General features: G+C 42.1%; 1 protein-coding gene across 2 annotated transcripts in view; it reads right to left on the minus strand.

Annotated features, from left to right (window-relative positions):
• Positions 1-14,749, minus strand: part of MOB2 (MOB kinase activator 2) — a 109,022-nt gene that overhangs the window by 1,760 nt on the left and 92,513 nt on the right. For both annotated transcript variants that reach the window (XM_058027057.1, XM_058027056.1), the window contains exons 2-4: positions 8,375-8,535; positions 7,071-7,164; positions 833-957 (exon numbers count right to left, since the gene is read on the minus strand). In XM_058027057.1, coding sequence (XP_057883040.1) covers positions 833-957; positions 7,071-7,164; positions 8,375-8,535 — 380 coding nt within the window. The remainder of the gene's footprint in view (positions 1-832; positions 958-7,070; positions 7,165-8,374; positions 8,536-14,749) is intronic.

The following is a 14,749-nucleotide window of genomic DNA, read 5'->3' on the forward strand; positions in this document are numbered from 1 at the left end:
AACATACTGAAATTCTATCAAAGGGGAAAGAAACTACCTCCTTTGTAAGCAAAGGCTGCTAGCCTAATGTTTTCTATATTGTAATGTCCTATATTGTAATGTCCTAGTTTCCCAATTACCTCTTGAAGTGGCTCATGAAGCCAGCTGCTTTTAGTTCTGATTAAGCCCACCTGCAATAGCTTCAAGTTTCTATTTTCTTCCCCTTATCCAAAGGCATTGCATGTAGCAATCTTGTTAGGATACAAATTTGAGATAAAATTACTTTGCTATTGCTTTTCAGCTCTAAAAATCACATTCTTATTTAATCTTTGTATGGGAAAGGAGACTGCAAACACTATGAGAGACAATGCAGAGCCTTGGGCAAAGAAAGCAAGCCAGATTGCTGCAATCCAATTTATTACCCACATTTCTTAATGCATTGAGGCTCTAATGGAAATAGTAAAGGCACACAAAGGTTGAAGTTTGCTATCAACAAACTGTATTGAACACACAAATGCTGACTGTTTTCAGAATTTTATCCTCTATAAATCCAGGCTAGATCGTCTCAAAATGCCTGAAGAAAAAGGGTACTGATGATGAGATATAGGCCAAGGGGTCAGGTTTGTGAGACTTCCACCCTAGTTCACACATCTAAGAGGGTAAGTCTTCTTTTACTGCAACCATCAACCAAAGTTATAATCTTCCTTAAAAAAACCCCCAAACAACCAAAACTACAAAAGAAACCAAACTAAAACCCATCAGACAAAAGTGAGAAAGCTGTCTGTTATTCACAGATGAATACCAACTCTCACTTGACTGATGGCACCCCAAGAGCCCCAGGCAGCAGCCGTACCGTATTTTGTTGGAAAGACGTCCTCATCTGTCACTAGTTTCTGCACCGAACTCATGACGAAGTCAACGTACTGAGGAGCAGTGCACTTGATCTTCTTTCCCCGCTCATCATACCAGTAGTACTGTCTGTGGAGAGAAGGGACAGGGTCACCACATCACACTCTGCTCCTCAGCTACTCCTCCAAGGGGCTCTGTCCAAGTAATACAAAACAACAGCTGCTACAGAGGAGATTCACTTCTTTCTGCATCGAAGAACTTGAACTTGTGTTGGTCGATTTTGTCTCTCCCTGTCAGTCTAGGCCAGAGTGCAGGTGGCAGCACCAAGCACAGAAAGCCTTGCTGACAAGACTACAAGGGGAGGAGTTCTGCTGAGGGAGTGATAATTCCCTATCCATGACAGGTTTACATACAGTCTGTATAAATGTACAGGAAAGCATTATTGAACTATATTTAAGGGGCAACAACATTGCACTTCTGATGCTTAACATTAGAGAGCATGCATTAGTTCTGTAGTGCAATACTGTGAAACAGTCAGACGGTGGCTCCAGAACACCACCTTTCCCAGCCTGGGGCTCTCCAGCACTTGCTGTGATTTCAGGTGTTCCAAATCCTGTTCCAAAATGCAGCCCCGGGGGAAGTTTTCAGGCCCCTTCTGCACATCCATGCCAGCAGCGAACTCTGCTCCTTAGGTTACAGTTACAGTCTCCCCCAAACACTTGAATTTACATGTGATTCTGCCATCAGTGAATATTCCTGTTGCATTTTACCAGGAGATACTAGCCCTCCAAAAGCAACCATAATTCAATCAGTTAGCCATAATAATTTTGATTAACTGCAGCCATCCTTCAGCTGACAGACAATCTGAAGGCTACAAAACAACTAAATGTTTGTTCCTTTTTAAGAAAAAGTCATGGTTAATTAAAGCATCTCTAACTGCTACTGAGAGCAGCTACCCACTTGATTAGGCAGACAGTTTTATAGATAATAAATTCAGGAAAACATTTTTGAAGTTTTTATTCCTATGTCACATTAGAAGAGCTCTGAGTTCCAGTTTATGAACTTTCTTCAGAAAGTCTAAGCTCAAGACACAGTCCTATATCATGACAGGGCTGGTAAGAAATCCATTGTACTGGTCTTCCCCAATAACACTATTCACAGTCCATGCCCCAAGCCATGTGAAAACAAGAGGAAGCTGCAAAAATAAGTAGAATAGTTCAAGTTAGGAGAGGAAAGGTAAAGTAAGGTTTTAGAATTTTTCTTTCAGCTCCTTTTCACTATGTAGTATTTGGTCACTCTGTCCTTTATTAGAGAGAAAAGGATTGACTGCAAAATTGAGTAAAAAGGTGAGTGAGTGAAAACAGCAGGAGTCAAAAATTCTTTTCAGAGCTGTGTCAGGCATCAAACCCAGCACTTGGGCCCTTAGGCACAGACTGTGCTCTTCACCACTGCTCACTTCCTTTGTACAATCCACCTCTAAGGAATTACATAATGTAGTGCACCAACACAACCTTGTTTGCCTACTCCTGCAGAGAGAGACAGACTCGGGCAATTCTGCCTTATTCTGGGCCTTAAGACAGTGCTTGTCACCAGGAGCAGAGGCAGGCTGCACTGTTCTACCCCAGCAGTTCTCTCATGCTGCAGGAATCCTCAACTGCAAGACAGAAAGCACAGTTTAGAGCTGCCCTTAGGTGCAAAACGGAGTGTTGATAATTAGATTTTAGTCAAAAGAAACAATTTGGCAACTGTACAAGTTCACTTATATTCTCATGTAAGTGAATAAATCTGCTCAATCATCCCACTGCCCAGCCTTTCTGCCTTTTCTTGAAAATTAGGAAATTACTATGCAAACCTGGAATTAAACAGGAGAATCATTAACAGCAAGGGGATAACTACAGGGACTGTCCTGTTGATTAGAGTCATGTGTTTTCCTCATGTTCCAGGTGCTGTTGAACAGATTCCCAGCTCTCAGGGGCAGAGAGGAGCGAGCCCCTGACGTGCCATGAACATCTCGCACCTGGTACACGGCTTCCACCCACGCTGGTTATCTCCACCAACAGGACAGGAGCACTCTGGGGCCATGCAAGGGCTCACTTGGGCACAGAAGCCTAATTGCATTCCACCACTGGCACTGTGACAGCACAGCCCCATATTAGGGAATGGATGGGAAGCAGAAAGGACAAGAGGATGAGACTTAAGGGCACTTTTCAAAAACTGCAGATTTAAATCTCCCCAGTATGGAGAGTATGAGGAATCTGCAGCTCTGTTCTAAATCCCAGGGAGAAATGACTATGGGTTTACCAGAGAAAAGCCTGTGATACAAATAATGAAGCTTAACATAATGTGAAATCACAATACTGCATCTTAATATATCTATGTACTTTATCCCTTTTCCTCTAAAACATTCTGGGCTGGTGTTGACGACACAGAATCCAAGGCAGAACAAGAGTTACACCAATATACAAGAAAGGCTTTTGGAAGGAGGGAAAAGCATATACAGCATATACAGGAAATTATTTTGCCTGAAAAGGAAGGAGAGACAGTCCTGGCAGAAATACCGAAAAACAGGCAACATGAAGAAAGCAGGATAGAGAGGCAGAGGCAGGAGTATAGTGCTTGTGAGCAGCTGGAACAGCTCTGATGGCTTCACAGGCGCTAAGCAGCGTTTGGATGGCAGAGAAGAGAAAGGAGGCATCATGTAAAATCATATAGCTGGGGGAACTTAAATGTAAGAAAATGTAAAACTTACAGATTTGAATTAAGCACTCTAGGAGGAAATACCCTCCCTATGCAGAGACACTAAGGGCAAGATAAACATGAGAAAAGAGACTAAGATTAGGAAAAAAAGAGTGATAAGCATTACCAATTAAGGGATTTCACTGGACAAAAACATTTTGAAAGGTGGGCTTCCTGAAAGTTTGCATCCATCTTTCATTTCTATCTCAGGAGTTTTGTAGACTTATTCTTTTATGTACAGCACTTACACAGGCTCTTATTTATTACACTCATTGCAGCACTTAGAGGAGTTGTACCTAAATGTCAGCTAGAAAACCAGTTTATAGTTCAGGGTGCTTTAAAGCTGGTTTGTGTAATAATAAGCTATAAAGCATACTAAATTTTAATAGCAAATACCATGTTAAAATATAGTACCTGCTTTACAACAAGTGATAAACATATTAATGAGCAAAATTAAGTAATTCCCAAAGTTGTATTCATTCACCCTCATTAAAATTTGAGGATAACTGGCCACTATGTATTTCTCTTGGCATTATCCCACCTTGCCAGCAAATGCTTCCATCTGTTCTACACTGAGACTAAGTTTTGGTTAGATGTCTCCTAGTGACCGTAAGCAGAAATTCTCCTCCTTGCTGTGTGCAGATGGCTGTGCTATCTCATGTATCTGACAGAGGGCTGAAAGCTGCATCTGTCTGCAGTTTGTCACTTGGCTGCAGCTTCTCTCAGATGTTAAAACCTTAACTCAAATATTTAACTTCAACCAATGCTTATTGTGCCAGCAAATACTTTAAATTTAGGACTGGGTACTTGCAGTGCAATCTGAATGTCAAGTAACTTGACAAGCAACCAGTTCTCAGTAGTTACTTGAACATCTCAACCATAAATAAAAAAAGCCTTTCTTAGGCATGACCAGAATGGTGTGATCCAAAATGTATAATAAAGTACTCAGCAGGGAAAATATAAAAGTGGAACAGAATGCAGACTTTCATACGGAACTACCCAAGAAATCAGCATGGGAAACAATGGCAAACTGCACCTAAATTCCAAGGTACTGTAATTCTATGGCAATCTTATATAGCCAGATGCTATTTTACTCCAAAGGAGAGCAACAAACAGATCACAGCCACAGAAGGCTAAGCCTGCAGTGTCCTCCAGGTTAATCAGCAACTGACACCAGTGTTCAGGTGTCTCTCCTTGAACACTGGATACAGGTCCAAGGCACAATGAGCCACAGCAACTGGTGCTTCTCTAACACAACAAGCACATCCTCAGCTTACCAGAGCTAGGAAAGGCAGAACAAAAAGATCAGGATTTGGAGAACAGGGTTATGAAAGGGGCCCACAGAGCTGAACTGTGCTGAGGTGTGTAGGCAGCTGATCTCACCTTGGTGGCTTTTTCACAGACCCACACATTTGCTAGAAGCAAGCAGCCTCCAGTGTGCAGATGTGAATCAGCCACCTGCCCCCAAGTACAGGAAGGTACTGAGGTTGTTATGATTTAGCTACACACAAGCCATTTTAAGTGCTTCACCCAAGTGTAGACATGCTTCCTGTTATTCCCAAATAGCACAATTTTTCAGTTTTCCAAAACAAAGGATAGGAGCATTCTGCTATCAGTCCCTACCACAAAAAATACAGGCTACAGCTGCAGTTGCCTACAGGCACTTCCTCTCTTTATTCTGCAGCACAAGGTGCTTACAGAAAACTCTTGTTAAAGGCTCAGTAGAGCAGAATGGAGCAACACTAATGCAGGTTCCCAACCACCACCTCCTCTTAGCCACTATTTCCCACCAGCCAAGTGGATAAACAGCTGAACTCTGTGCTTGGGACTGCCAGTGCTACATCAGGAATTTAAACATGAGCATGCTTGGGAACAAGAATCAACAAAATACTCATCTTACTGCTCACCATTTCTTATTTAGAGACAGGCTGTCTCCTTTTGATAAAATCTGGGTCCAGCAGAGATTTATTACCTTCTCTTCCAGCTTGGTTTCAAAGTCTCTAGCATGGCCTTTAACTCTCTGACAGCTATCATTCCTCCTTCTACATGCAAAAATACCCTCCATACACTTTACATGCTTTTAAGTGCTCTCAAAGAAAGCCCCTGATATTAAATTCGAGTCTACAAGATAGACCAGTACATTAAGCAAGGCTTTCCTTTTAAGAATTGTGTAATGATTGTCAGAGATACAAAATAGAGGTTCTGTTGCATACATGCCCTGGGATGTTGTCTGATGTACTATGACATTACTGCCCAGTTGTCTCTTTTAAAATCCATCTCAAGTAAATTAATCCCTAGAAATGCAAGAGGAGGAAAGAAAAGGACTATCAACACATGCTGGAGGGAAAAAAACCCAAAACACAACAGGCATATTCATACTTGACTAGATCTCATATTCCACCATGTTGGACTGTGCTCATCAGGAGCAGAAGTTTATTGTAACTTTTCTGATATTCACACTGTCCAGTAACACTACAAAGCTTTCTTCCAGAGTTAACTGCTAGTCCATGTTAAAGTCTTCTAAGTTATAGAGGCAGAAAAATGCCAAACCAAAAGTTTTCCTTACTCTTGCAAAGCTGCCACTTGTGTCCTCTGTGCCCAGGGGCTCAGGCAGAGAGCCTGTGGCTCACGTCAGGCTAGAGGTTATCCACCAGCAGCCTGGAGCTGTGTCAGCATTCCAGCTCTCAGAAGCACCCTCTGAGGTTTTCACAACTCACCTCCCCTGCCCTGCCTTGCTTGGAACCCATCACTGTGGCCAGTACACAGTCCTGCCCTGCCCTTGCTCAGGAGCACTCTGTGCAGGTACAGCTGCACTGCAGGCTCAGGGCTGAGCTCTGCATGGCAGGGACACAGCAAAGGACATGGGCACCTGTGACCCAGCCAGGTGACACCCAGAGACACAGCAGGAGCTGACAACCTCAAGACTCACTCAGGCTTTTTCAACTGTGAGACTATAAAAGCCCAGAATTCCCTTTGCTTGGGACCCCTCCCTGGAGGCACAGGATTGAGCTGTTATGAGGTTATTTATTTTCTGTACAAAGGTAATTTTAAGGATCTGGAAACCCAAAACTTTGCTATGGAAAACCTGGGTCAAGCCAGTGAGAAAAGCTGGCCTGAGTGAGTGTGGGGCGTGTAGCTGTGCAGGGGCCTTGGTCCCAGCTCACGACTGACTGCCACAGTGGCTCCTGGATGGTCAGACAAGGAAGTTCCCTTAACATCCTCCTTTCCCTCTCCCCCAAGCACACACGTGGTCATTTGCTCTCTGATCTGACCTTATAAAGCCAGCTCAGAGCACTCAGAGATTCTCATCCTTCCAGTCCTCCACAAAAACAGATTTCCATCACATTTCCCTGCTGAAGGGAGAGGATGCACAGCTGACACATTCTCAACAAGTAGAGACCTGCTGTAAACACTTGCCCGGTGCCATCCAACACCAATATCCTCCCCCAGGAGACTCTGAAGACATGGAAACCTTGCACATGTAACAAATGAAAAGACTGACTTACGTATTGCACACTGCCATGGTCTGACATGACTCTCCTGTACAGAATTCTGAGATTGTACTATACTGTAAGTTGATGTGATGAAAGAAAGTTGTTGCTGAAAAATAAACAAAGGAAAGAAATTCAGAAGTAAAATACTTTCAAACACTGGTTATCCTCCAGACAATTATTTAAATACAGCAAGTGAAACAACCTCAGTCTTGAGCTTGCATACGAATTTAAACATGATTTAGCTAAATGAGCCTAATGATGAACTGCAAAACAAAGAGGTACACAGAATGAAAGCTCTTGTTTTGATTTAAGATGAAAGCACCACGATGCATTAGCTCTTATTACTCACAAAGCAGCAAGACTGGAAAGTGTCTCCGTCATCAGCCTCACCTTTACAGTAGAATACTCTGCTATAAGCTGAAGGCAAACAATTTGCTACATTCTTTTGAAGTCAGACTTAAAATCTACAGTGGCTAGAAAACATCACTATTAGTTTTCAAAATATGTCTCCTTGTAAAAACAAGCAGCATGAAACCTAGTACACTTCTACTTTTTAAAAATCTCCTGAGATAATTTAACTTCTTAATACTTCTCACGGGGAACCTCACCTTTTCTTAATGAGTGTCTATAAACTTTCCTAGTGTGCAGTTTAAAGTAGTTTCTTGCTTCTACCACACACTGTGGTGAAAACAAACACGAGAGGGCCACAGATGCAGGTGAGGACAGGCAGGAGTAGCCCAGGAAAGTACAGCAAGTCAGGGCTGAAGTGCACAGGGACAGCATTCAGTCACAGTAGCTGTTCACATCTCTGAATTTCAGCCTGTCTACTGTTGAAATCCACAATAATTCAACCAAGATTTGGAAGGAGTGGGGACGAAAAAATCTGACCAAAAGACTTCACCACTTCTGGCTTTAGGCCTAGGTTGCTTTACATATAAGTCCTTAGAAACTCCATTTTTACAATGCTTCTGGAAGATCAGTAGCTGGAGTCAGAAACATGCAGAACCAGCCAGTTTAGCAAGCAGTCAATGGAGATCTTGATGGTTCTGCAAAGAGCATCCAAAACTGCAGTGCCCTCAGTGCCACAGGGAGGAGGCTGCAGGGAGGAAATGCATCAAGGCTTTCATGCTGCTGAGCACAGCTGCGCTGTGCGTGAGACAGCTTGATTACCACTCAAGGTATAATGACATGCATTACACAGTAAGCACAAATAGTCACTGAGTGTTTCTCTAAGCACTGAAAACAGCAAAAAGAGTGAATGAATGGCCTCTTGAGGATGGACAGCAAGCTCAGAGCTGTATGAACATAATACTCACTGTTGCTGGCAAGCCACTCATTGAGGTCTATTTCCCGTGGTAACATCACTAGTTCCTTAAACTCGAAGTCGGTAATTCTGGATTTTGTGTATTCTGGCTCTAGGTAAAGCTTCTTCTCTTCTGGTGCTGGCTTCTTACCATTTGGCTTTCCCTTGGACTTCCTGCAAAAGATTAAAAAAGAGAGAAGGGGGGTTAGTTCTACTGTTGAACAGCTACAGAAACCTGAAGGCAGCTGGTTCATCCAAACTCCTGTATTTGCCTTTACGCTGCTCCTCCTGCATTCCCTTCCCCAGCAGCTTCATTTTGCTGCTCCATCTCTCCTGCCCTTTGGCCAGATGAGATTACAAACTCCTGGGAGAGCACTGGTCTCTCCTCAGGCCTGTGAACAGTGGTGACAAGCTCTGTGCCTGAAGGAGCCCATGTGAGCACCAACAACCTGCTGTGCTGGTGCTCACATGGGCAGTTCCTGCTCACCTGCAGAACAGGAGTCTGAGAAACAGCAAATCTGGCTGCTGCAAGAAGACAGCTGGAAAAGCTGGTGCTGCTCCTTCAAAGCCTACAGCATTCCCTGCTCTCCAGCCCTATCAGAAGGCTTCTTAAGTGAATGTCTGTGACTCCAGCTAAAAGCAGCGATAAGCACAAAAATACCTGTTTTCTCAATTCTAGGGTTACCCGGGACAGAAAGAGTTGAGTTCATGTTTTTCTGAAAACCCTTGGAAATCAAATGCATTTATGAAATAACCTTCCATTTATAAAAGCACAGAAACCACATGCCATACAAGACATTTATCGCTATGGCATATTGTGACTTCTCATCTCCCATCTGTAAAGTGTTTGCTGTAATCACTAGTGTTCCTCTCACTTGTTTTCTAAATAGACTCTCAACCCAACCCTGGACCAAGGATTTGGTAGGAAGGACAGTGGGTCAAGCACTTTGGTCTTTTAGGCTATGTGGTCAAACATCCATGTGTAAAAAATCTTAGGTAAAAAATCTACCTAAGCAGAGATGGAAGAGCTATTTAATGGTGAGGCACAATCATAGGACAATACTTGCTGTCCATTATAATGTAAAAACAAGGAAGACATGCCAGTTCTTTTTTAATGTCAGGCTGTCTTTATTGAAGTGATTTTTAAGGATCTGTAAAGTCAAGACAAGCCCACCTTTGCAGATGACTGCATTAAGTTTGCTGTCAAAACTCATTGAGATCTCATCCAAAGGAAACAGACCTCACATTTTGGCTCTTAACACACTTAAATAATCTTCCAGCTGTGTTCCTGTCTGAGATACATGCAGGCTTAATTTTTGCTGTGAGGATGTGATACACATCTTTCTTGGAATGGTGTTTGAAGTTTCAGTCCTCTTCTTAAAGGAAATATGATCACTCAGTTTTCTCTCTTCATGGGCTCTTTACTGATCTGTTTATTAAACTCATCTTCAGAGAGATTCATCATCCACATAATCCCTCCTGGAGCAGGCAGAGACCAAGCTGTGCTTTCCGCAGGAAAGCAGCACTTTAACTTTGGTCACCAGCACTGCCACTGCTCACTGGCTTAAACTTGTGTTGAGTCTTGTCACATGTCTCTCTAAATTGTAAATTAAGACTAGAGGGACGTCAGAAAGGCCATCATGAGGAAAGCTTGGTGCAGCAGCACAATACACCCTTACAGCCCCACGATGCATTTACAGAGATGTGCAGAAAGCACTGCAGGTGTCTGGCAGGGAACAGATGGTCACACCTTCCTTCATTCCAGTGTTAATGAGAAAGGTGGGCTTCACGGTTTAAGAGGAGATGCCTGTGACATGTTTTTAAATCATACGACATAGAACGTCTTTCTAAAGAATACAAAGACAGAAGGAAACCCAACTAAAGGACTAATTCTCATAGCTGCTCTACAAGGGGATGTTTTAGGACGTGAGAATCAGTTGTTCCTCAGTGCAAGGCTCTTAATACAGAGGGGTTGCTCGGTTAGATAACAGTTCCTGGTTGTCAGACTATTTCTGTCTTCAAACCCTTGCATTTGCTACATTTAGTGGTTTCTGGGTTTTGTTTGGCTGGGGAGGGAGGGGGCCAGGATTCTGGCATTCAAGGATAAATTGATTATTTTTTTATTTTTTTTTTTAGTTAAATTATAGTTCTAGTAACAGTCATGCAGAAAATACCTTCAGCTTCTGAGACTGGTTTGACAAACCGCACTAACCACACTCAGGGAAAAAAGTTATCAGTGAGAAGCAGTTTGGATAGAGTTTCTGTCTTTGCTGTAGTTCATGATAATTAAACCAAGGGCCCCAGGTTAGGGCTGTGCCACATCAGCTAAGAGCAGTCTTCTGTGAGGAGGAGGAGGGAAGAGAGAGACAGAGAGGCCAAAGACAGTCTGTCAGAGTCAGGCTGGAGGGAAACCACAGAAGGAAGCAAGACACAGAGACTGAGGTAAGTCTTCCATCACATGGGAATGGGTGGAGTGTGCCTCATCCTCGCTGCAGCATCCCTTCCCCATTTCAAGAGAATAAACAAAAATTCAACACTAAATATATTTCACAAGTCTGCTACTGCAAACAACACTACACTGTCCTTTGGCAGAATCCAAAGCCTCTCATTTTCACACAAATGTCAATTCTCTATTGGATCAGTACACGCAGCCACCTGGAGTCTTTTAACTAGATTGTGTAAGTCTTTCCACAACTGCCTGGTGCTGGAACTGAAGCACTTCAGACAAAAGCTTCCTGAAGAATCCCATGCTCTGCCCCTATCCAAAACTTTGGCTCGTTTCATAAAATCCTCTTGGTTATCACCACAGAACCTGCAAAATACCCAGAATCACTGTTATCAAAGGATTTATTCACACCACTGAAACCTGAATGTCAAATTGCCCTGTGCAGCACAAACTTAAAATCTAGCCTTAAAATGTCATTTTGAACTGGGCCATGTAGCCCTCTCCAATTAGGCAGAACTTAGGTTCTAGTGACTTACTCAAATTAATTCAGTCATGCTTAATCTAGGCTGTAAAACTGTTGGTTTAGTTTGGGAACTATCAATACCAGCCCATAGTGTAAAGTATTTTCTTTTTAAACTTACAAAGCTGGAGCATAATACAGCAGTATGAAAAAAACCTTGGTTTAGAAACACAATTACATACGATTAAGAATCAACCAAGGATACTTCCATATTCCACACAAACCAAAGCTTGTTCACAACCACCAGGATTACCAAATAGTGCAAAGTTCAGGAATAAACTTCCTTCCCTCTGCTCAGGCCTACATCCAAGCTCACTGCTGTTTCAAAAACCTCTTAAGAAAACACCAGCTGGACTCAACTCCAAAGGCACAAAGTGACACATCCATTACCTCCTTTTTGCGAGCTCTTCTCATTCAAGATGCTTTCCTTAATTTTTCATTTTATGTTTAAAGTACACGAATAAAAAAATGTCAAGGACAGTAGTTTTACTGTTCTCTTTAGGAAACATCAAAATTCATCACCTGCAAATGACTGTTTATTGGAAAACATAACTAAGTGTCATCTAAGACCGCAAAAATAACAGAATTTTCCAAACAGAGCTAAAGGCACTTCAAATCCTGATTAAAGTTTACATGAGTCTTTCTTCAAAAATTAGAGAATTCTGCTAAATTTGTCTTAACATGTCCATGCCACATCAACTGTATCACCCAAGCAGCTGCAGAAGTAGCTGTTATGCAGCAGTCTGGTGGATTACAGCTGTCCACAAGTCCTGTCTATCAGTACTTAAATGCTAACTAAGGAAAGAAATCTCTTTAGGGAACCCAAAGGGACAGCACTCCACAGTTTTTAGTGACAGGCAAACCAGAGTACAAACTAATTCCACAGACAATTCCCGGGTTAGGTTTGCCTCTGGTTTTAGGCACTCAATTGAACGTGATGCCACAGGTCAAGTCACACCCAAAAATAAATTTCAGAGAGGGAAAAGTGATGGGAAATGGCAGAAGAGAGATGGCTTGCCTGAAATCTTAGAAGAAGGTTCAGCAAACTGGCACCAGGCCAAGACTGTACAATACTCATGCTTCTCGCAGGGCTGCCATACTCAGCCTTGTGTCCAGCTAGAACACACAAGAGCTGCAAGTTTGCCTGGATTTCACTGGAGAAAGATAGCTAGAAGACACTCCACCAAGTGACACCCTCACTGATGATTTTTTTCCCCCCAGTCTAACTGCTTTGTTAAGATCAAAGAAAATTGCCAATTTCCCAACTTGCTTTCTTATCCCATGTCAGTTAATAATGATCCTCCTCTAATCTTTCTCTGTCATTTCCTTCTTGATCAGATGCTCAGTAATTTCTTGGTTTAAAAACCCCCTGCACTTCAGAGCATCTTCAAATCACCACCAAAGTTTAGTTTTAATACCATTTTGAGGAATGCTATTCCCATTTCAGAGCAGACTCTGTCTGTAAGACTCAAAGCTGATTCACGGTACAAATACTAAAGACGTGCTTCAGTGTAGACCAACATGGTTTGTTTGGAAAGAAGCACACATGAAGCAATCTGATTTAGCTGAAGAAGGACCAGGACTCTGCCTCCACATCCCAGTGGGGATGTGCTTCATAACCTGAGGTAGTTCACTTCAGAATTGTACCAGGCATCCAGGCTGATCATACAGAGGGAAGACTAATGATTTATTAAATGCCAAACTTCCCTAAACTGACCATGTTATTTTAGATAATCTCTACCAGTTCAGGATTCCTTTCTTCCAGAGCAAATCAGCACAGCTAAAATAATTTCTTGCTGTCCCCAGCAAGCTGTGCAGCTTCTCACATTGCATCTGAAACTGAAATCTCTTCAAACACAACTGATGATACTTTGATCACCCTTCTCCATCCTCCACACCACACTAACCATTGGGATGAATGGCTGTTTACTTCTTCTTATGGAAGGAAATGTCATCAGTGGGTTTTCTCATTTTAGTCTGGCACATTAAAATGGAAGTAAGAGTAACTTTAGAAAGTTAAAGAAGTTATTTTAAAAGCCTATAGTGGTGATGACCAGAGCTGCAGGTAAAACTGCCATCACTCCCTCTGGATCATGCACCAGTTTCATATTCCAACCAAATCTCAAACACTCCAATTTCCATTGGAAAATCTACAGAACAAGTCTGACAGGCCTCACATGGCAAATCTGTCTCTGTTTACAAACTTCAAAACTCACAAGCCTCTCAAGTCTGTGAGGATGAAAATCACCATGGATCAAGAACCTTACAGGACAAAGACACATATTTTGTGATTAATGTGGTGGGATTTTGTGGGCTTTTTTTAGCAACTGACCCCATGCCTTACACAAGGTTAACTGCTATAATCCTAGCAATCCCCACAAATTCAGAAGAGAATTTGTGCCAAATTCCACTGTTGCCAATCCAGCTGTGACATGTTCCATTAGTGCTGGTGAGAGCACAGCTCTGCAGTCCACAGCAATGCACACAAAAATGACAGAAAAAGAAAAAAAACTGTTTTAAGGAACATTAAAACCAAAGATGCCTACAGAAATATTACAAAATTATATTAAAAACAACACTCAAGGGTTTGGGGTTATTTTCTAGTAACTTGACTTGCATTTTACAATTTGTATAGTTCACAGTCTGGAAAAGTTTGGGGTTTAAATGGTGCACTCCCAACTAGAACGTTTTACATAGATTACTGTCTGTAACAGCAACACCAAATTCCAAGTACACCTCTACACACTGAACTAGCTGATCTCTCAAACTATCTGGGCCTTTGAGTTTTTATCCTGTAATTTTAAAATTTCTTTTTGAAGTGGTGTGCTTCAAAACACGCACCGCTATATGAAGTGCTATAAAGTGAAGTAATCCTACCAAAACCTACTTTTTTGGCACTCTAAGGATGGGGATTAGCTTCTTAAAAGACAAAATTGGAGAGGCAGTAAGACAACATTGTAGCAGTGTCCTTCAGGCCAAACTTTATGAACACTGTTTTTATTCTTCCAGTGAATAAGGGCTTAGAATTCAGAATTAAAGGTGTACTGGATGTTTGCATTTTAGCTTCTCTCCTCTTCCCTTCTTTGGGAGTCAAAGGGGATGTGAGAGGAACAGAAGAGGGAGTAAAACACATTAAGGCAAAAAAAATCCAATATTGGAGGTCTCTCCCTCTAATGTACTCCCTTTGCAGAAAGGAAAAACACAGGGATTCCATGCACAGAAAGCTACAGGTTTGTAAGGTAAAGCAGGTCAGCTGCTCACAGATACACCTTTTACCTTTATAGGCTTTTTATGTGGCCCTTTACTGGAAAGAAATTATCAGTTAATTTCTGGTTACAAACATTCTGCGTAAGCATGGGAGTCCTGAACCCATTCACAGCAGGAAGGAAACAATTTTATGAGCTGAAATTTACGAGTCCAAG

The sequence above is a fragment of the Melospiza georgiana genome, chromosome 6, assembly GCF_028018845.1.
Source record: "Melospiza georgiana isolate bMelGeo1 chromosome 6, bMelGeo1.pri, whole genome shotgun sequence".
Classification (NCBI taxonomy): domain Eukaryota; kingdom Metazoa; phylum Chordata; class Aves; order Passeriformes; family Passerellidae; genus Melospiza; species Melospiza georgiana.